Source organism: Falco biarmicus, chromosome 4 (genome assembly GCF_023638135.1).
Source record: "Falco biarmicus isolate bFalBia1 chromosome 4, bFalBia1.pri, whole genome shotgun sequence".
Classification (NCBI taxonomy): Eukaryota; Metazoa; Chordata; class Aves; order Falconiformes; family Falconidae; genus Falco; species Falco biarmicus.
In genome coordinates, this window is record NC_079291.1 from 100281153 (window position 1) to 100304610 (window position 23458).

General features: G+C 41.7%; 1 protein-coding gene across 1 annotated transcript in view; it reads right to left on the reverse strand.

The window, feature by feature from the left end:
- LOC130148778 (netrin-4-like) overlaps nt 1–23458 on the reverse strand; it is a 55980-nt gene that overhangs the window by 4497 nt on the left and 28025 nt on the right. Inside the window, exons 4-9 of the mRNA XM_056337737.1 lie at nt 13354–13480; nt 12636–12824; nt 4685–4898; nt 3777–3913; nt 2699–2767; nt 1778–1948 (exon numbers count right to left, since the gene is read on the reverse strand). Of these exons, the coding sequence (XP_056193712.1) occupies nt 1778–1948; nt 2699–2767; nt 3777–3913; nt 4685–4898; nt 12636–12824; nt 13354–13480 (907 nt within the window). The remainder of the gene's footprint in view (nt 1–1777; nt 1949–2698; nt 2768–3776; nt 3914–4684; nt 4899–12635; nt 12825–13353; nt 13481–23458) is intronic.

Genomic DNA, 23458 nt, shown 5'->3' on the forward strand with positions numbered 1-23458 from the left:
CATTCAGAGCTCCCACAGTTTCATACAGAGCACTGATAAATATGCACAACTGTGCGCTGGAGTTAAAGGAAAACACCTTGTTCATTTGGACTACATTAAGCCAAAATTTTATGTGCAAATTCAACAGCTACCCCCAAAAAGAGAACTCGGGGTCCATATTACACTTCAGTGCAAGTTCAGTTACAGTCTTTCGCTTGATACAGATAATGGAAGACAAAATTTGTTTCTGAAACAGTACAGGTTATTTTGCCATAAAGGAAAAATTCATACAGGGTTTGATTTGACAATGTTTCCTAAAACAGCTGTCTCTTGTATGTGGCTAATTTCAACTGAGAACTTTAAGGTTAGGTTACATTTTAAGTGAAGCACAAGGAATTTCTTTCACTTAGTGAATACATTTTTAATCTATTCAGAGGGAAAAAATGGGGCAATTTTTCAATCAGGTGCTGCTTTTACAACAATAAGTCACCATTTTCTGTGGTGTATGGTTGAATAATGAAGCATGATCCTCAGCATACACTACCAGTCACCCTAACGACACCCAAAGGCTTTGTTTTCCTGGGATTTAATCCCAGGACGTAGTCCCAAAGGTTTGGAATTTACAGTGATATGATGAAAAGCTGTGAGTAATCAAAATCTGTCAGACACCTAGTATCTACTATACTTAGGCACTTGGGGACATGGTTTAGTAGAAGACTTTGCAATGTTAGGTTGGAGTTGGACTTGATGAGCTTGAAGGTCTTTTCCAACCTAAATGATTCTGTGATTCCACTTGAAAAAACAGAGTTTGGGCTCAAATTTGCAGGATTCCAAGATTTACCCAGATACAACAGCTGTTGTGCAAGGAAACATATTTCTCTCTGTGTTCCACTGTTTTATTGCAGGAAAGGCAGGAATAGGGAAAGTTGAATTGAGGAATGTATCTGCTCGGCCACTGATAACATTACTCAGCACGAGTATGGACCTTTGCAGTCTATGGTGTGATGTTTCTGCCTGCAGCAGAGCTGGGGAGAAAGTTACTGCTTTCTACCACCCTGCTTCCCTGCTCCACTGGTTCAGGGAGATTCCCATAATTAAAAGTAAACAAACATGGATCATTCTCATATAATGTGGTTAGGGAGCAAACCTAGAGACCTATCCTCAACTGGCTGTAAAAAGAGGGGCTTTACTTAAAAGATTATTTTTCTAATTATTAAAGATTTTTCCTGTCTTACTTGCTTTGAAATTAAATTAATTTGGGTTTATGTTCTCCACCCATGATTGGTTTCCAATATGCTGCAAGTTGTCAGCTTTAGGCTTTGATGAAACAAACCATTGAACGCACTAGAATTTATAGTAGGAGAAAGAAGAAAGACTTTTCATTATTTGAAACAATTACAAAGGCACAGAAGAAGTTAGATACCCTCCACTTTCCCAGATTTACATAATAATTTCTAGGTTTTCCAAAAAGAAGTAAAGTATGATGTGAGAATACATAAGAAAACTCTTTGGACATAAAAATATAGGGATTGGTTTTTACCCCTCTCACAAACATTCATCTAGCCACAAACACTCTGGAAGATCAGACAGAGTCACTGAAAGTAAAACATTTCCAGGAGGTTTGGGTTTTTTGGTAACACTGTTCTCTGATAAAGAAATGTTTTTTACTGCAGCTGTCAATTGACTCCCTGTTTGGTGACTGATGGGAAGTGTTGAGCAGCCACGGCTAATGTTCGTAACTAATTGTCACTGCTGTGTGCAGGGGAAGGAAGAGAGCTGGTAAGCATTTTGTCCTTACCAGGATTGAGAATGGGACATGTACATCCCCTGTTGGTCCAGGATTCTGGGTAAATGCTTCTGTTGCTCCGAGCAATTTTCACTTTGCCTGATTTCAGGACCTTCTTCACTTTCACAACAACTTCTGCGTGGCTCCCTTTGTCATGAGCCGATAGGATTCTTGCTTTTATCACTGCCAGAAAACATCCCAAGATAGGGAGAAATGATGAATTTCTACATGAACTTTGTTTTATGCTGCTAAAAGGTAGAATTCTAACACCTTGAAAAGAGACATGCAAAACCACTGCATTTGTACAGAAAGTGTATTCCAATGCTTGTCCACTTAAGTCGTGGTTCTTCTAAATAAATTTAAAGAAGAAAAGCCTAGATATTTCTATTGAAGTGGTTGACTGGACCTTTCACCATGTTATTTAGCAACTACTTCTTAATGGACTGATGTCAAATGCTTGGAAATCATAGGAAAGCACGTGTACGTATGCATAGGAAGGGTGGAAAAAACAGATCAGCTAACAGCCTGATTTTAAGTACACTGATTCTAGGCTTTATATTTTGCGGTTTGACAACTTGTGTTGAGCTTTAACACTGGCCTTTCAAAAACGTTGTCCTGGGGGAAGGGACTGTCTGCTCTACAGGAAGGAAGTCAGGAAGCTTCCCATCAGACTGCAGGCATGTCACATGGCTAGAATTCCATGATTGCACAACAAACCAGAAAAATAATTTTTGTTTTGCAGCCCAACATCTGGTTGCCTGATCAGTCCTGATCAGAAGTTGGGCATGTCACTAGACAAAAAATGCAGAAGAAACCCTACCTCTTATTTCATGACTTAGCCAGTCCTGTCATTTTTCATAGCTGTCAGCTAATAACATGTATAGAAAGAACATTGTGAAATTATCATACCTTGAGGGCATGTTACCCACTTACCATAAGCATATTTCATTTGGCAGAAGTCAGTGACGCTTCCAAGCACCTTTTCTTTGCACACACACTTTTCTAGCAGGTGAACCGCCGAACACAAAGAGTTGGAGAAGAGCCAGGACATGAGAGGGAAAAGAAAAGCAAATGATACTCAGTTATAAAGTTATATGAATGTATCTCCCATAATCTGGATGGATTTTAAGAGTAAGTTTGAGAGTGATCTCAGTTATTTGCAAATCTGGTTCTTGTTAGATGACACAATAATTGTTCTGAAATCTGATCAGTACTGTCAAGTAAAATGCAGCCCTCATGGGGTCTATTGTACAGTTAATAAACTGATACTAATAAAGAGATTTGTAAGAATCAGATCCAGGTGTAAATCATGTAAGTAATAATACCCTTGTTCAATCCCATAAGCTAAGAAATGCTGATCCTTGCTGGTGTTAGGGTAACAGCCCTCTCAGGAGACTCAAGGTATGGACTGTTACCTCTGGGTCTTACAAAGATGTTGGTGCTGGTAAGTGCTGACCTTCATACATGGCATAAACTGAGAACTGTTTAAGTATTAAAGGCTCCACCTCATTCTGTAAGCCTACTTACATTTTAACTTCAGCTGGATACAGTATACTTCACTTTCTCTCATGAGCTGCTGTGCCATGAGGAGTATCTTACTCTCAAAATCACTTGCATTCCACCCCCGGGGGTGGTGCATTTCAGTTACGGCTGGCACGATATTTTTACAAATAGCATCTGAAGTTCTGAACAGCAATTGAACGTATAAGAAGGAGCTGTATAAAATCATAAGCATTATGACCGCAATTACGACAACAAAAGGAGAGTGTGTTTTCCATACAATCTTATGCATGACTTACCAATTTCCAAAACCGAAGTTGGATAGTAGAGTTGGTTTGGAAAATAACAATGTAAGTGTAATGATAACCTATATAGTTCAGGTTAGCAGATGTTGCCAGCAGATGGGGGACAGACAAGCTAGAGAAGTGTGGGGGAATTTAAGTCGGGGTGGAGAGAAGAAAGAACTGGCATTGAGGGAAATGACTAAACGTTCCCAGGCTCTGGGCTGTACCTGGGTGCCTCAGTGCAGAAAATCCCTGCTCGTGGTCATTCCATTTCCACTCCTCTTCACTCTCGTTGGTTGGCATTTGCACAAGGTCAGGGATTCGTCCCCCGATGGGGATGTTAAAGAATGGCTCGTTTTCATAGCTGGGGGGACACATAAACCAGAAGACTTGGTTAGGACATGAGATGGGTGGGAGGCAGGTGTTTGTAGTATGTGGCTGTATCCAGACATGAGCTTGCTCTCTTCAGGTTGGGAGTGCAAATTAAGAGCAAGACTTCATGCCGTATAGAGAGATCACAAGATCTAGGCTTTTATTTAGGCCTTGACCAGTGCTGACAGCATTTTTTAAAGTAACTATGTATTAGGCCTTTTTTGCTTTTGTTTGTTTTTACTGAATTAAGTAACTCAAAGTTAGTGACCACTTGATGTCACTAGGAACTGAGGACACCTGCAGGACCCATAAAACTACAGTTGCTCAGCAAATCATAGGATTTCTGTACTGACTCGTGCCTGTTTGGGATGCAGATGCCTGCTCTCTAGAAACAAGAAGGAGACCTTGTAATTCATTTTACCCTGGGCACAGATGAGAGGCAAGCTCTCCAGACTCTTCCATCTATTTCCAGGGCAAACAGGTGTGTTTAAAGATGCTGTACGTACTTTCCACAGGGTTGTGGAGTTGCCTATTATTATTGCAAAAAGTCATCATTTCAAGATTGCCTTGGATAATATAATGAACTTAAAAGTGTGCCAGCCACCAAATGGAATCCAAGAAACCTTTTATGATTTACAGCCACCTTTTCAAATGATTGTGCACCCTCCAGCATCCTCCAACAACTGCTGCAGTATTTCAGTTAATCTTTGTTTCATTTCACAGAATCCCATCTCAAAGCGAACCCAAAGGAGGGCTTCTTTACCCATTGACACAGTTTCCGGTATGCTGGTCGCAGTCTCTGGCACAGTCACAAGGGCGACAGCCATTTTCTCCAAAGCCCCAGTAGCCCATGAGACATCTATCGCAGTTGGGGCCCGCCACACCCGGCTTGCAGTAGCAGAATCCTGTCTTGGGGTGGCATCGCCAGCTTCTGCTGAAAGTTGCGTTGGCTGAACCCATTGGCTGGCAGGTGCAAGCTATGGAGATACGGTAAGAGGTGACTGAGGTTATGTGCCCAGGGCTCATCTCGTTAAGTGACATTTTTGCAAGGCTGATAAACTCGTGCCCTCTTCTTACGCTCGGTATTTTTAAGTCAGAACTGGTAAACATTGCATTGTCAGCCTACATTTGCAGTATTACTTTTGTTTCTTTTTTACTCATTAAGTACAGCAAAACAAGTGCAACTGGGAAATGTGTGAAAGTTAGTTCTTCTAACTACACAAATCTTGGTCATACAGGGTTTTGAAGTGGTAGCAGAAAGCCTCCACTGTGTGTTTATTTTCAAAGGGGCTTACAGGTGATTCCATTTTAAAGTGTTTTGCAAAAAAATTCACTAGCATGAACAAGGTAAAAAAATGATAGCTGTTGCCTATGTTGTCTTTACCGTGGAACACAGAGATCACAAAACTACTGTTTCCTCTGGGGCTAGATGCAGCTTATGCAGGTGGTTCAGATTATCTGAAACATCTTTTCAATTTCTGCCTCCAAAAAGTCCACAAATTTGTTTCAGTGCAAGTTGTAAAGGACAGGTCTTACCATGCAGTACTGTAAATGTGTAAGGAAGCTGATAAAATTTTTTGTACAAATACATGAGCAGATTTTTTACAAGGAAGGCAGACAGAATGAGAGAAGATCTCTAAACTCACTAAACTTACTTTACATGTAGCTGGAGATGAGCAAGTAGAAGGAAAAATCCCCAGATCTTTCTAATGCTGTTGCCCATTTAACACCAGTGTAGCAACTCAGGGCAACTTGGCAGTAAAACAGACAATTACAGCTTCTGTGGGCAACTCTGCCTTCACAGACAATAAATTCATAATCCCACACCACAGCGCATTCCCAGTGTGACAGCATCAGGGAAAGAGGTGGAAAGTAGTATACAGGTAGTGGTGCAAAGCCAACACAGTTGACTCCTCTCCATCAGGGTGGAGGCTAGCAGACATGGTCAAGCCTTACACCAACAGCTCTGCAGAGGTAAAATGAAAGCAATAAACATACCCACTCATTTCTAGTATTCAAACATGTTTGATGAAAATGAGAACTGAGCTGAGCTCCAGGCCTTCATATATCATCTCTTTTTTGTATTAACAAAGCAGCATGCCCTGGCTTTTGGTTGTAGCAGAGACTGAAAAGGAAATGCGTCACTACTTCACCCATCTGGAAGAGGGCAGAAATAAAAATCTTGTGGCTAAGACCTGCTTTAACAGAGATTTTCAGTTAAATGCTGGACACCCAAGGTGTTTAGATAGCCTGGATTGGGAGCCAGCCTTTTGGATGCTTATCTGAACCAAACATGATCGCCAAAGCTTTTGAAGTTTGCCCATCATTGCTTCTAATGAAACTAGTTTTCTTCATGAGCTCACAGATAAGAGACCAAATGAACACTCTGATTCCACACATCATTTTACAAGGGGAGGGGGCAAGTATGTGACTATAAAGGCGGTTAAGTGTAGCAGGGATAGATTCACTTTCATCTGCAACCTCATATTTGATGCTCAAGAAAATAAAGTATCTTTTGAAAATAGTACAAGAAAAAGAGTGAGCAATTTTGTTTAGGAGACATTTCTCTTATGATCTGCTTACTATAGTTATTTTTTCCACCATGCCCTGTGTTCTTTATGCCAGTATTTTTAATAATATTTTTACACTCTGCTGTAGAAAGATCTCAGTCCGTTGTTTTCAAGGGACACTAGCACAATAGCCTAAGGACTGAAAATAAGCGTGCTGTCATGGGCAATGTACTCAACACAATGAGCTGGTTGGCGGATGGCAGCAGGCTTGCCTGTTTGCCACAAAGCAGTCTTGACTTTGGGAGCAAACCCAGGGATTTTGCTGTCAGGTCTGGAGAGCAGGTGTAACAATGAAGTGCTCATTAGCACTGACAGTTTCAAAGGCAAGTTCTGATTTGTTGCTGCTCAACTTGAATTATTTTTGACCAGAATTTTGCAGAGCTGACTACATCACCCTAAAAGAGGAGACACTTCTGTCCGTCACTGGAAAAAATGGACGTCATAGATTTGGGGATAAGAAGGGGAAACACATGCTTCCTTTACTTGCAGACAGGTCTGAGCCACAAGAAGTAAGAGGTTGCCAACAGCTGGGTTGGCTTGAATCCAGGTTTCTGATTTCACTGTAATATCTCTGTATGTGGGATCTACCTGTGGAGTTTTCACTGTAGATTTCTTCTATTTCTGCAACTTCTGGGTCTGTCTGTCTGTCTTTATTCCCATCGTATTTCTGGTTTTCAGGCTTTGTCAGTTAAGGTCACATAACAGATGGGTAAATCATTAGCATCGTTAGATTACCTATCACCAACTGATTCAGGAAGATGAGACCTTCTCCCATCCTATCCCTAAGGGGAACTGGTACAGGACAATGACAGACAGCATTGACAGAAGGTGATGAGGAGGTAGGAAAAAAGTGCCTTTTTTTTTTTTTTTTCCTTCCATTTTGGGGCTACTGTTCAGGAAAACTAATGTTCCCAAATGACCTGGGGGGCATATTCCACAATTAGAAAATGGGACAGCTTCTGGTTGATCAGAAAGCAATACAAGTACAACACTTTCAGATGAGTTATACAAGTGGCTTGCGAATGCTTTACTCAGTCTGTGTTTGTTTAGCATTTCAGCTTGGGTGTGTACATTGTCTGGTTTCCAGACTATTACGGCCAAAATCCCAGTTGTGCATCTAAGGTAACTCCCAAAATAAGAGCCCACATGTCACATGCTGGAGGGGCAGCTGTTGATGACTGGGTTTTATCTGTTTAATAGTACCACAGATTTGCAGATAAGCCTCACAATTAAAGAAACATAAAAGCAAGTTTCCAAAACCTCACCCTTTTACATTTCCCAGCATTTGACAACACAGCATCTTTCCCTGCTGATTTTTGCTTCTTTTCTCTTGGCAAACCCTAGTTTTCTCTCCATCTGCCTCCCTGTCTAACAAAACACCAGCCGACGTGACAATGGCCTTGTTTGTCAAAGGCATCATCAATTATGTTAGGGACGGTGTGCAGACAGTTCTGGCTCAGAGATGGCTGGTTTATTTGGGCTCTCTCTTGGACAGCAGTGTAATGAAAAATTTCGTTATTGTACTTTAGAATTTGCTATCAGTCATGAAGTATCACAAAGCATCCTCTTGCCTTTTAGTCTCACTCCTATACTAAGTTTGTTTTGTCAGAAACTACTGTAAAAAGGAGAAGACAAGGAATAATGAAAAATGAATAATTCATAGAGCAGTCTCCACTGAAGTCCTTGGTAAATCTGTCTGCGTTCAGCACAGCTGTCTTTCCCATGTAATTAGACACAGATGTAAAATATAATATTGGTTGTAGCAATATGGTCCCAACTTACAGGAAAATATAAGTCCTCCAAGTAATTTGGTGGACTTTGAGGTGTCTTGCCTTGAACTTCTGTCTAATAATACTGTATAAGATAAAGCTATGAGCAGACTGGCTATTTGATGAAAGACAGGCAAAATGAAAAATCAAACAAAGCCTTTTGAATCCGAAATATATACTTGTGCATCTTTGGAACATATGACCAAATCAAGGCAATTTTTAAAGCATATCAGATGTGGGGATTGACTCAGTGATGTTTCTTAAATGAAGGAAATAAGATAGACAGCTGTGTGTGTGGTCAGGGCTGATTAAGACAGACTTTGAACCAAGATGTGATCAGGCCTTTGTGATATTACAATTAAAAGTTCACTCCCTCTGCTCAGAAATAAAAGGATGAGAAGCAGAGCTTTTCAGAGTGTGTGTGCATGTGTGTGTGTGTGCATGTGCATCTGGGCACATTTTAATTTTCAACCCTTGTGCTTAGAGTAAAAAAGCTTGTTTTCCTGGAGACCCTTTTAATGGGTCTACATGCCTGCATTATTTTTTAAGCTAAGCAGAGGGTGAGTACAAAAGATGGTGCCGTTTCAGAAGGATCCCTTAAGCCTCCAAATAAGCCACAGGAAAGAGCCAAGGATACAGCAGCTTTTCTAACCATTGGTTAGGAAACAATTAGGCTTCCGAGTCAAAGCTCCCATACAAGTCTATATCCAAACTACTTAATCCTGTGTTGTCATCCCCAATAACAGGCAGGTGTGTGCCTTGCTCTGGGGCTCTTTTAATGCCTTCCTTTTTTTTTAAATATAGAACTACTAAGCAGTGTCAAAACAAAGCTCTGCACATGACTTGGCTCTCGTTCATCCCCAGCTGCTAGGAACAGGAGAAGCAGAGGGATCAGAGGCAGGTTACCTTTGCAGGCAAAAAGGAATAGCAGATTCACACTTACATGTCAAATTTCAACAGATTTTTTTTTTCAGGGGAATGTCTTTGCAGTCTCACATTGGAGGGTCAGCAAAGGGTGGTTTGGATAGTGCCAGGACATCCAATTGTTACACAACTTTTTTCTCCTAGCAGTGATTAAGAGAGAATGCTGTTCATTATTATGACTAATGCTTAAAGACTCTTTCTGGGCCTGGGCAGTGTCCTGTTAGCTTTCTGGGAGCCTGAGGGGGATGTCACAGCTGAACCTAGACTTTGCTCTGGATGGCAGAGCACTCTTCAAGCGTGCTTTCTCAAAGGGATTAGCACAGCATTTCATTCAGCTTTTTCATCAGATTTCCTTTCCCAGCTCAGTATCTACTGTACATAAGGGTCAAGTTTTGATCTCCCATTGAGGGTTTTTGTTTTTTTCTCTGAGTTCAAAATGGGAAGCTGAGGACCAGGTTGCTTCCACCAAAATCATCCATTCCGTTTGCTGTTTGCAGTGTATTACTGCTTTTCAGCATTTGCCCAGGTGGGTTTCTCATTTAGTGTTAGTCTGGCACTGTTTGCATGGCTTCCTCAAAGTGAGATGATGCCTTGGAGTTGGTCCATTTAAATCCTCACAAACATGTTAATCCAGAAGTGGCAGCTCTTCAATTTATGATCACAGGTTGAGGTATGCGAGAAATGTACCTGATGGTCTGATTGTCTAATTTCTTACTTATGAGCAGTACTCAAAACAGTAACTGTTTTTTACTGAGTCACCAGAGTTGTTTTTAGGGTCACAACCTGAACAATTTACTTAGACCACACCAGATTAAGTGTAATAGCAATGCAAGTTTTGCAACCTGAAGGATAGAGAAGTGGGCCTCCATCTTCATCCTTTCAGTTTAATACCAGCTCCAGGCATAAGGAGCTGGTGATAGTCCTGGAGGTGAATTCTTCCCTCTGTAAACTGAGTCTGTTCTAACCAAAACAACTCTGCCTGTCTGCACTGGTATTTCTGGGTTTGCTCTCACTGATAATAACCAAAGTAGTGAAACGTTCCCTGAAAATTCTCTGCAGAGATACAGCATAATGTGGTGTGCACACTTACACACTGCCTGCAGACCACATGGGGACATGTTTGGGGGTCAGTTCTTTCATCATACAAAACACTACCCTAGTGAGGTATTTCGTCAAATGTCATTGTGGGACTTCTCCTCACCTTAAATAAAAAAGGCACAGATCAGCCACTCCCTCCCAGGTTTCTCTTAACTCTGTCCCTTCTATTCCCACACAGGTACAAATATCACGCACACATCAGTCTGCTGTAAAAGCTGAGGGTCTCTAGAGTGAAACGCACTACCCTTTTCCTTGTATCTTGATATGGCAAGCGTTCACGCATACCTTTAACTGTGTGCGAAAGTCCCTTTGACTTGAATCATGCACAGGTAGGGTCATGCTTACCGATGTGCAATAATGCTGAATCAAACTTGTTAGATCCATCTCAACCAACAGAAACTCTAGTGTAGGCTAGCGGTCCAGAATACCTCTGAAGTCAAGGAAGAGAAATAGATACCCTCTAGAAGGCAATTCAGCTCGTCTATCTCGGGCATCTACGTTAGACTGCAATAAATCATTCCCTAGAGGTCTCCCTGTTTCTCCACTGACTGTACAGGGAGCCTAGAAAAGACTCATTTTCAGGTGGCTAAAGTGGGGTGGCATCTATCTAGGTCTAAGCATGCAAGTCAGAGTGGAAACGATTGCATTTGGGGGCCTTCTGCTAGCAGCAGCGTGCTCCCAGGTGAAAAGAACATTATTGTGCTTGACTGGCACAGTAGGAATAAAGCTCTTTCAACAAGGTAAATTTCTGAACAGTTTTTCTTTAGCTATGCAGAATATTGGCAAGGGGTACTGAGGGGCCTGTAACCAGACCAGACAAAAGAGGCAGAGGTAGGGTCAAGGTCCGATTTCATCCAGGCAGACTGTTCTAGGGTTTCCACACAGATAGGCTGTATTTTCAAACAATGTTTTTTCCTCTTCACTGCTCTCCGGTGCTCCTTGACTTTAGTGGTTATCTAATATTACACATGATATTAGGTACTACACCATCACCGTGCTGTTAAATACAAGAGTTCATACACAGATTCTTTCAGGTACCATGAGACCGAAAACTAATCTTCTGGCACAAAAACTTATTCTCATTACAATATTTCCCTGTAGCAAATCTGCTCAGAGTAGAAACAGGACTAGAAAGGGGCTACCATAGAACACTATGGGATACAGGGTGAGTTAGCTAAGCTCACCCCCAGCCCTGTCTGCTAATCAGTGTTCTGTGATGAACATTGTGAAATCAAAAAGAAGGAGTCATGTGGAAGCAGTCTGTGCTGGCACTAAGATCCAGTGGAAGGAATACAAATGAGCAGAAACATAGGATGTGTTGTGCACAGAAAGTTTAAGCAATATCATAGGCCATACAGTTCTAGAGGGAGAACTATCTGTAACCTGGGTGTTTACGAGCAGTGTTGATGGAGAACATCAAAGGGTCAAGGAAGCTTCAAAAACACACGATGCCAGTGGGCATGAATATAGGTGACAGAGGGTGAAGTTCTCTGTGCTGGTAACTGATGTCTGAGCTATGGGGAAGTAAAACTATCCAAAGGGAGGCATGAAATGATGTATATAGTTGGAAATAGCAACCTCCCAAATAGATGCCAGATGGAATCAGATGTGTGAAGCCTGGCAGGATACTCAGGAAATGTTTATACTAAGTAAGGGAGATTTGGGCTGTGTTCCAGACTAGCTAGGTGCAAACTACCTTGATCCAGAGGTTGCACACCCTCTGCGTACAACCATTAGTGCCTCTATGCCTGAGTTACTTCCTAACACATCCTGCTGAAGTGTTAATGAGGCAATTAATTTGGACAGAGCACCCCATAATACAGCTGTAGAATCAAGAGATTAGTCTGAGTGAGCTCTGAGCTATTTGTTCCCAAGTGCATATGCATGGTCCCGTGCTTCCTACACCTCCTGCAGCCATTATGGTATATATTTACATGCACAGATGTTGCACAGTCAAATGGAATTTAACAGTAGCTTACACATAGGCACAGTCTTAAGAGATGCAGAAAAAACCCAGCTAAATAAAATGTGCCTCAAGAAGAAAGGAACCACATTATTTTAAATGCAAGCACAAGAAGAATATACCTTTCCCCAGAATGCAATGCATTTGAAGAACTGTAGCAGTTATCACAACAACAACAACAACAAAGTGGGATACTAGAGGGAGAAATAGACACAGAAAATCAAGGTGATGATCTTTCATCAGAAAACTGCAGTTTAGGAAAAGGATGCAAAGAAAGGACAGTAATACTCGTAAGTTACTTCTATAGGAGTTATTGATTTCTTGCTTTTAATCATCTTTTAATGATTCTTCCACCATTCGTCTTTACCACACGTAACAATAGTCACTTACGTTTGCAGACCTCTGCAGAAGACATGGGTTTCCCTCTATCTCGGTAATAGCCCGGTTTGCACCTTTGGCATCGATGTCCCTCTGTGTTATGCTTGCAGTTGTCGCAGACTCCACCACTGCGCTTTCCTGATGCCAGCCAAACACTCAGATCAAAATGGCAGCTGTCAGCGTGGTTGTGACAGCGACACTCTGGTGGGAAACAGAATACATTTCAGGCTTTTACAATAGACACAGCAACACTATTGAATGTAACACATTTCACCTGCCTGCAATCCTTGATTTTCATAAAAACTAGAAGTTGCAACACAGAGTAAGAGTCCCAGCGGAGTCTGAGAAGCTTGGGTGGCTGTGAACTGTGTGGTATTCTGACAGTAAGACAAACTGATCTGATGGTACCAGTACAAAACCCTGTACAAAAGTCCTGTACAAAACCCTGGCATGCCAAAATATGAGGGGACATAGCTGCATGAAGAACAGATTTCTGCCTTGTAAATTCCACTTCCCAATAGCCACAATGGGTCAGCTGCAGTAAAACAACATGCATACTGAAGTTTTCCTTCAGTGACCAGCAACTTATCCCCAGCTTCTGTAATGGCACCATTAGTGTAAATTGACAGAAGTCTTGTTAGGGGAAGACTTCTTTGGAGGGGAACTTTTCCTGCTGGCACGGTGAGTGCTCATCCTGACAGCCTGGATCAGTAAACTCCCTCCCACTTACTTCTGCATTCATTTGGCGCCCCTGTTTTTCCATCTCCTGGCTTCCAAGGCTGATCGTTGTATAGTGGTGCACATTTCTCACAGTGGTCCCCTGCTGTGTTGTGTCTACACACACACTTCTCGTGGACCTGTCAGGGGAAAGAGAATACGTTCAAATGGCTACAAGCAAGAACACAGTGGACTGCCCAACATCCTCATGAGGAGGTGAGACACCTGCACAACTCCCACAGAGCTGCCTGACACTCTAAGGAAACCCAGAGAGCCTGCCTGGAGCTTGAATGTGTATCTTTATCTCTCCACACAGTCACTAATGAACTAGCTTTTTCCTCTATCTTCCAGTTTAAATGCATGTGGCAACAATTTCTTTTTAAGTCTCCAGCTGGTGATTTTACTACTACACTGATGAACAGCCTCTAGGCTATTTAAATTGGGTAAGCTAACACAACTTATTTTAATTTACAAGTTCAGGGCAAGAGCATGCAAAGAGCCTGAGCAGGCAGTCCCCTCCACGTAGTCCCCAGTACACTCTTGGCTAGAGCTGAGTCACAGGAGCGCACAGTCTAACAGAGGATGCTGGACCCTGTTGTATTTGACATTAACAGTGGTCTGGAAGAGAGAGTAAATACAGGGCAATGAAATCACCATGAATTACTAAATTATAAATTGTTAGAGAAAAAGCAAGTAACCCTGAACCTCCTAGCACAATTAAAAATGCAGCAAAAAACATTAAAGCTGGAAAAATACCAACCAGTATATCCACAGAAAAACAATCCAAACAACGCATTTTGTGGGAGGAAAGCACTGATGTTTCAGGAGACTTAGGTACAGTAGGCACCAACCTACAAACTTACATATAGAGTCACAGAATGGTTGGGGTTGGAAGGGACCTAAAAGACCACCTAGTTCCAATCCCTCTTGCCATGGGCTGCCATATGAATAAGTATATATATGTATATATATATATATATATGTATTATGTATGTATATATATGAAATAGGTAAGCAGAAAAAGCTCAGTAACATTTTGGGCTGTGTAACCAAGAGCACCGTAACTAAGTGGATAGGTAATTGTACCTGCAATGCTGTGTTCAGTTTTGCACATCTTATTACCAGATAAATGAGAAATTGGAAGATGTTCAACAAACAATGAGCAAAAGCTGTCATGGCTGAAGAATAGGGCTGATCTACAAGCACTAAGCACATAAACCCACCTAAGCTAGGAAACAACAGTTTACAAAATATTCAAGGGGAAACAAAGAAGTGTAAAAAGTCTTGGCTGAAACTGGCTGAATAGTAGAATTCTCTCTGTGACTATTTCCTTGAAAAATTATTAGAAAAAAGAATTTGCTTCCTCTGTACTTACCTGCCTTCATTGGAATACAATATTGATTTTTAATCATAGAAATATTCTAATATATGTGAGTTTTGGAATCATGTATTCATACCAGAAACCTGACCTTGGAAACTGAACTAGTCCAGCCTTCAAACAAAGTTACTATTGAAACTGGTTCTGTTCTCAAGTAATTTCAGGCACCAGGAATATAATCGCCAGTTCCACTACAGACTGTGATCTGGTGTACAAGATTCTGGAATATCAAGCCACATCCAAGAAATGCTTTACAGGAGGCTTTTTATGTTGTGGGCTTGGGGTTTGGGTTTGTTTGGTTGTTGGGTTTTGTTTTTTTGTTTGATTGTTTTTAGTTAAGAAATAGGATTCCAGTATCTGTTTGCAATGCCTCAGAGAAAGTGTTTCCTAGAGAAGTTATTGGAGGGAATTTTCAGCATAGGGAGTGGGTGAAAGGGAAAAGTACTGTAGGTCGTGTTCTACACTCATCACAAGAGAAGCTGCTAGTGGTACGTATTTCACGTGCAAGGAGACACTTAGAGCAGGAAATGCACAGGAATCGGGGACTGGAGCCCTCTGTACTGTTGAGGTCACTAAGCTCTGCAGCCACTGCCACAGCTCTGGCCCACTGCATGTCACACAAAAAGCAGAGGCTGAAATTTCATTTTGACTGGGGTGTGAATTGAATCTAATCCTTTAATCTCACTGCTAATGTGAGTTATGTTTCTCCATAGTCTTTACTGAAAGTCCGGCTCTCCCTCTGCAGCCCTCCCTTCCCCCATCTCACGTAGCAGGTAGCTTGGGATCAAGAGAGAAATGTTCAAAAGAGCAGTTGCGTGAATGTGCTCCCCTGCCCCCAAACTCATCTCCCTGCAGCAATTTGCTCTCCGCTCCCCTGGTTTCTAATCCTCCCAGACCAGATATGTCATGTAGCTAGCAAAGGGGATAGGCTGCAGCTGATGCCATCGCCCCTCTATGGCCAGCTGGCAGATTTGCTGCCGCACAGAGCGGTTGGCTGCCTCCTCACGGAAGACTGAGCACAGACTTCAGGGTATGCATTTCTGTTAGAGCTCAGCACCAGTAAACCTCAGGAGGATACAGCATGTAGCACATTATGTGATGCCTCTCCAGACCTTTGTACCAGAAAGTCATCCATGTTCAAAGCGCTAAAAAGGACGACAAATTACAGAGACAAAGGCAAAAATACTAACAAGCAACAGTGTCGGGCTTCTCCCTGTTTGGGTTTGGCTCTTCAGGCTTATAAGTTCCCCCCATGGACACAGTGACTGATTTTCAGAAGCCATAGAACAGAGAAAAGGAGCAGGAATAAGAAGAGGTAAAATGAGTCTGACCTAGAACCATAGATTTTCACGTCTCCAAACTCCAGACTGTCTGAACTTTACAACTCATTCCAAACCATATCAGAACCAAAATCTTGAATCCAGTCACTTCTTAGGAAAATGCTAATGTATTTCAATGCAAAATTTGTAACTTGGCCCGTTGTGGGTGTTAGACATATACACAAACTGTGCATTCACTGTATTAAAAAATTACATTAAAAAAATGCCAAGATTATACAGTTGGGAAATGGCAGCATTAAACCATGCAGTCTTGTCTTAACCTTGAATGGCATGATCAAATATTCATTATTCCAAAGGACCCTGTGCTTACAGTGCACGGCACAGATGGTGTGAACACTCAAGAACAATTATTCAGAAAGTAAAGAGGAAAATTCAGTGAGAAAGGAAGAATCCAGTTGTTCTTTGGAGGCAAGTAGATGTGTCGGTTTCCCCACTGCCCACTGGTTCATTGCAAGCTGTAGGTTGTGGAGGCTGCCTAGGAATGGCATGTTGTGAGCAGGACGGAGGCGTAAAGGAAGCTTCCTGCCTGTGATCCCTGCTATTGAACGGCTTACCAGATATATGTGGAAGGATGACTAGCTTAGACAAAAGGGTTGAAAAGCCAAGCAGCCAGGAGAGCCACTGAGCAGCCAGGAGTAAAGAGTGGAGCTAGCATGGAGCATTTTTTAGAAAGTGTTAGGTCTGAAGACTAATTTTTTATATACGTTCAAGAACAAGAAAAAGAGAATTGATGGGTATTGCGGCAAAGGTAAAGGATAACGGAAGAGAAAGCAAGTCTGCCACACGTTATCTGTGGATGAGTATCTCATGGAAGATTTTTTTTTTTCCACAGAGACTAATCTCTTAGCATGCGCAGGTGAAAACAGCTAAGGAAGAAAGTGCAACATGAGGTGACAAAGTACAGAAAGGAGTTGGATAGGACAAGAGAGCAGAGACAAACAACTCAAGCAGAACACACACAAGAAAAGTGTGTGGTCATCGCAGAAAACCTGGTTAATGCAGGAGAAACCGAGCTGTGGAGAAGGCCTGTTACACTTAAGCATGGAATAAGGGTAGGTCGGGTGGCTGAAAGTAACAAGACAATTTGTTCTGTTAGAGAGGAAGCGATAGGAGAGACCCAAGTCCAGGAAAGAAATACAGGAAGCCGTCAGATAAAATAAGAAATGGGATATCTGCTTAGGGAAGGGAGAATGTGCGGGTCACACTTAACACCAACACAAAGAACAGGCATGTCACTGACTTATAGTTCACCGCTGAAATAAGTTCACAACTCTAAAGTGTGGGTCCAGAATACTAGAAGATTGTGCTCTGTACTAAATGCAAGACTTCAGAATACAATGGATCTCACAGGAACATGAAGTTGATCTTGCCAGGGTAAAGGAAATAGTCAGAGAAGTACAGATTTAGGGGAACCACACTGATATTTTTGTATGCCCTAGAAAGCAGGGTGAGAGTTACAAGGAGGTAATGATGATTAATTATCACAGAACAGCAAGGAGCAGTTGCTCTTTAAAGGTTGAGGAGCTATAAGCTGAATGTTACCACAGCACAGGCTGTGCCCTTACAGAGGGGGCACCATCCTGAGCAGAGTGGGCAGCGCAGGGAGGTGGTACCACAGCCCATTGACACCAAGAGGATAGACCAGGGGGAATTCAGGAGCAGCAAGAGACAGGCCCAGAAACAAGCTCACAACATGGGTTCAGAGTCCATCCAGGAGGCAGAATGAAAGACCAACAACACCACATGGTGTGGGGGGTCCACCAGGAGGGAAGCTACTACAGCATAGGCTTGGGGTCCACCCAGGAAGCAGGGCCAGAGGCAGGGATACAGACAGCACATCCTACAGCATAGCTCAGACAAGGAGCGGTAGCCCAGGGCTGAGCTTAAATGGAGCTCTCAGGCCAACGGACAGAAAGCATGGGCAGGAGTCCCAGGTGGGGCTGGTCAGGGCTGTTAAAGTCCTTTTAGTGTCTTCAGGACCCTGATAACAGTACTTTGATTGCCACTGGATTAATGCCATTGGAAGCTTTAGGGTATCTGACTACTAGGAGGCATCTGAGGAGAAAAATACTTCAGCTTTCTAGATTTGGAGCTGGCAATCCAGGTGGTCAGAGCTTGAAAGCAAGGTGTGAGAAACAGAGGCTTACATGAGATTCATACCATCAATTAGGAAACCTAGCCAGTTTTCAGCCAAAGCCTGATTAGTTTATGACATGTATTTATATGAATACATATAAATGTATTGGTACAGTGGGAGAAAGACTGAGATCCAGGGATTTCTCTCGCACATCTCTGTTTTGCTTTATCCTCAGTATTTCATTTTATCCTCAATGTTCTATATGTGATGCTGTATCACTCAATATATACTGATCCCTAGATACAAAAGTATTTAGGCCTCTATGGGCTTTTCCACAGTGCTCATTGCTGCAATAATCGGGTACTTCAAAAACATTACGGAATTTATTTTTATGACGTCTCCCTTCATCTGCTTCTCCTGATTACTGTGATAGCTCTAGTTGTCTCCAAGGATCTTTCCCATTCATTGGAGCATCACTGAGAGTTCAGTTGCTCTGACAAATTTTTTTGAAACTGGATGGTGCCTTCCAAAGCTATTGTGGGGAATGGATCATAGAAATAGATGCACTGGCAGGCAGGCAGACTGTGTGATCATATCAACCTCCCCATTTCATAAAAGCTGTCTGAAGTACTATGTGCATAACTGCAATAGTTTATTTTCTTGCAGCTCTGCTTTCTGAGTGCATTCAGCCCAGGTTACTCATGTCACTAACGCATGCTATGAACTTTGAAAGATGAAAACTGTTGCTTTGAATACTGATACTCTGGCTGTATCAATCTTCCAGTTTTCTAATCAGCTTTTGCAAAGGGTAGAAGTTTATAGGCTGACATACTTGCAGTGTTATTAGTCCAGGAAAGGAGAAAAATGTTATTCTATACTCTCAATCACCATCATATTAGCTTTAATGGCCGCTTGAAAGCAAGCTCTGTTTTTTATTTTGCTATAGCAGCTATGTTCTCAGGCTGTGGTTTCATGATGTAAAGTCTTTGGGGGTTATCTCGATTTGAGACATTACTGCTTTCTTTACTACTTCTTTCTATGCTATCACCTTCTGGATCACACCCTTAGTCATGTGTAAATTGGCCTGTGAAGCTAAACTATGTTAAAAAAAAAAATTTAAACCCACTTTTTTTTTTCCTTGGCACTAGTATTCTTAATCTGGATTAATTCCCTCATCTGCCTCACAGTACAGTCGTGCTGTTACAGTCTGGTATTGCTGCCAAAGGCTTTGATTTGTACGTCCACCACCTGAGGAGCTTTGAAGCAGGACATAGAGGAGGTTATAGCTTCATGGGTTTTAATGCCAGGGTGATCAGTTTCAATCATTTAGCTTGACCTGCTACACTAATCCATGAATTTAATCCATTAGTTTTTCCATGGAGCTCAGTAACTTCTGGTTGATTTATAGCTAATAGTGTAGAACCATAACCTGCTTCTGTACAATGGTTCCAAGAAATTACATGATACTTATTCACCTTTGACTGCGCAAAGTTGCTTCACCTGAATTCTGATCCACAGCTGAAAGAGTGAATGGAAATTTTCCACCTGTTTGTCCCACAATTTCTTGATTTTTTTAAAGTCTGTTTGGCTTTGTATAATACCTGAAGCCTCCTGTTTTCTGTCTGCCTATTTCATTTCTTTTACCTTTTGTGCTTTCAGTAAATGTTGTGGTTGTTGCTCTTTCTCCTGAGCTATTCTCAGTCTGTTTTGGGGCTTTTTTCCTAATGAATGAAGGTTAAATTTGGAAGCCTTCCAGAACAGAGCAACTGTTGCTGATACGGAGAAAATGTTTGTCTTTGGGCTCTGTATTCAGTTTGTAATGTCACCAGAGAAATTTTGGATACAGCAGTTCGCAGTGACATCAGAGGCTAGTCCCTTACCTGCTTTTAGTAAAATTGCTCTTTCTGGGTTATTTTAAGTAGTTAAATACAAAACAGTGCCTGCTGTTCCTCTTTGTTTCTCTTACAGTTCAAATGGGCTCTGTTGTCTCTCCAAATGAAGAGATGTATCCATGCAAATTTATAATAAATCCTTCAATATCAGGTCCTGAGGAGAGCACATATGACTTTTAAGATGCCAAATTAAAAAATTCTGTCATCTTCTTCAAATTCACAAAGATCTAAAAGAATGGGTGGCTTGGGAGTAAGTCACATATCAGAGTGCTGGCTACGAGTAGCTTGACAGTTTAGATTCCTGCTCTAGTCAGGAATGAAAAAAGCCATTATTTTCCTATGCACTTGCTGGTTTCTGGGAAAAGGTCTAGTAAGTATATGCATCTAAAAACTAGTACACATATGGGTGTTTTCTGAGGGAACTGAATTTCTGGCTTGTACTTGGTCACTTTGGTAAATTAAGTCTGAGGGAACTTGGCAGGGGTTAGTAGAGCTTGGACACTTGTGGCAAAGCCACCTGAGCCCATACAGGTTTTCATCTCCACAGCAGTGAGTGAATGAGCTGCCACTGGTTCCAAATTCACTGCATAGGTAATGGTGAAGAAAAATCAGTGATAGTGTTTAGTTGAATATGCAGACTAGCATCACTAAGACCTTTTGAACAGTAAAAGAACAGGATAAATAGACCAGAAAAGATACAAAATTAATGCTACGTGTGAGGGAATATAACTCAGCCTGTGACAGTTTCAAGACACAACTCCATCCTCTGCCTGAATTCACCTCCATGAGTTTTACACACACACCTGGCTGTGCCTTTAGCCCACATTTCACTCTGGTTTCCTATTGTTTTTCTTTCTGAATGCTGGCTTGATTTTTATTCATTTTTGGGCTAAGCTGTCCTCTTGTTTTTACCTACAGTGCCAACAACTCCATTATCAATCTGTAACAGACTGCATACAAGTCATGCTGAAGTGCAACCCCTGAGTTACAACAGGTCACCAGCTCTTGGTGAGTGTCTTAAGAATGGAGGAAGCAGGAAGGGGAGTGAGGCTCTGTATTTTAATAGGTGAATGCCTGAATCACAACGTAATGAGTAAATACCACTGTTCAAGCCTCCTGAAAGTGAATGGCATAAGTGAGTTTGGTCTTGTTTGAGGCTTTGTTCCTGATGCCACTGAACAGTCTGGCCTGACTACCAACCTTTGCTGTAAAAAGACCCAGAATTAGTTTTCAGGGGAGGAGGAACTGGGAGAAGCTCTAAATTCTGATATACGGACAAGGATTGCTGGATTTACGGGTTAGGCATAGTGGGTTAGCACACACTGAACAGTTCAGAGAAGTTTGGACATGACCTGTTCATTCAACAGGCAAAATAATTCCGTCGTTTACTTTGTAATAAGTCTGGCTAACTCCAGCAACTGTCTCGACTTAGCTGGGTTTCTGCTGGTTAATCCGCAGTGGCTCTAGGGGTGTGTGATTGAAAATCCACTCCCAAAGTGGGCCTGTGAGCTTTTCTCTGATTTTTTACCTCTATTGAGTGAACTTGGCAGCATGCATAGCTCCCATTGAAGTGAAATTATGTTGAGTAATGGCATAGATGAAGCCAAGAGAAAAATAGCTTTCTACAACTTCTCTGCAGATGGCTGCAGCTTGGAGAGTGGGGAAAGGGCAGGGCTGAAAAAGGCACAAGGCCAGCCAAATTTAGAAGGAATCTGAGAAGAGAGAAAAAGGGCTAGAAAGCCTGTGATTTAGCAGAGAACTTGTGCACAGCAAAGAAAGGATTCTAAATGCCTAAAGGGTGCAAAGCTAATCCCCAGGACCCTTCAGCACAGTGAGTGAAGCCAGGCAAGGAAATATATGTAGGATTTTGCAATTTTTGCACTGAGTAATATGGAATTTGTTTATAATCCTGTGCAAAATTGCTCCATGTTTTGTGTGCACCTGCTGCCAATGTGTTAAAATGCAAACTCCAGGTATCCACAAGGTACAACTCCAGAAAGATTTGCTTAAATTACTGGGAGATTTATTGGGGATGAGTGAACTGGCTGGAAGGTCTGGAAAAGCCTTGGTAAAAGACTGAAAACTTTTGTTCTAGTAACATGTAGGTGAGCTGAGGACAGAAACAACACAGCAGTCTACTCAGTTCCAAGGGAACTTAAAAGCACAAGGACTTAATGTATGAGGCCAAACACAGCAGCTCCTATGGTTGTCACATTCACAGCAACTTCTTAGTGTTGGTAGCTGTGTCAAATTCTACTTAGAGACAGAACAGTATATGTTGTGTGGAGCTTAAACAAAAGAACCTCAGAAATTTGCTGTACTATGGGACATCAGAGAGGTATTGGTAGCAAGTGGCAGCTGATAGCTGTGAGGTGAAGCAATTATTTTTCTGTCTTCGACACACACACATAGATTCTTGTAGCTTTAATGTGAAAAGCAATCCTTACAAGAACTATAAGGCTTATTTTACCACCCCTAAAATACATTTACAAGTGTTTCCCATCAAATGTTTCTACTAGCAGGGTTATTACAGTTCTTTCACAGATACGAAAGTAGCAGAGAACATCACTTAAGTGATTAAAACAACAAAAAACACTATTAATGACATCAGTTAAGCAATAAAATTAAATTACATTTAAATGGCTCACCCGTAGCCATTGCTTTTAAGAAAAGTTCTGTTTAAATCTAATAATGTCAGAAGTTGTTTTCTACCCCATCCCATAAAGCAAGAGGCGGTTCCCTACAGTTGAGTGTCTGCATGGGTGGATCAACACTGAGCCCTGATTTAGGAAAACAATTAGGCATGTGTTTAAATGCCAGTCCTGAATAGGCATGTTTTTCTGATTTAGCCTTCAGTAGTAGTAAAAGATATTTCCACAAAGATAATAAAATGTAGGGAAAACTTGTTGACTTTATAATTGCAGAATTCCAGCTGACTGAACCACTATATGGATCATACCAACAAAATTGTTATTCTCTAAACCATAGGTACTCAAAACATCATGTTGATGGTATGAATGCCAGATGCTCTGGCTGCAAACCACAGGTTCTCGGTAGAGCTCGTGGGGAACCTGCATGGATATCATGTTAAACACACTGATTATCATCAGAAGAGGGAGGAAGCACAGCCCACATACCCTATGTGCAACAAGGAAATTGAAGATGCAGTATGCCATGGTATATTGTCAGGGTACACCAAAGTAGCCAAATTAGCCATCTTTCATAAGATGAAATAGCACTCAACAACTAATTTAATTTCAGAGCTCAACAAGGAGGCAGGGTATGTTCCCCCTAATAAGGAGCATCTTGGCCACTGCAGGTGGATGAGGCTGCACCCAGCACACAAATACTCCTGCTCTTGCCTGCACTTCAGCAGACAGTGCTAAGTGAAAAGGCAGGGGATGGGCAGAACCTGCCTCTAAACTACCTAG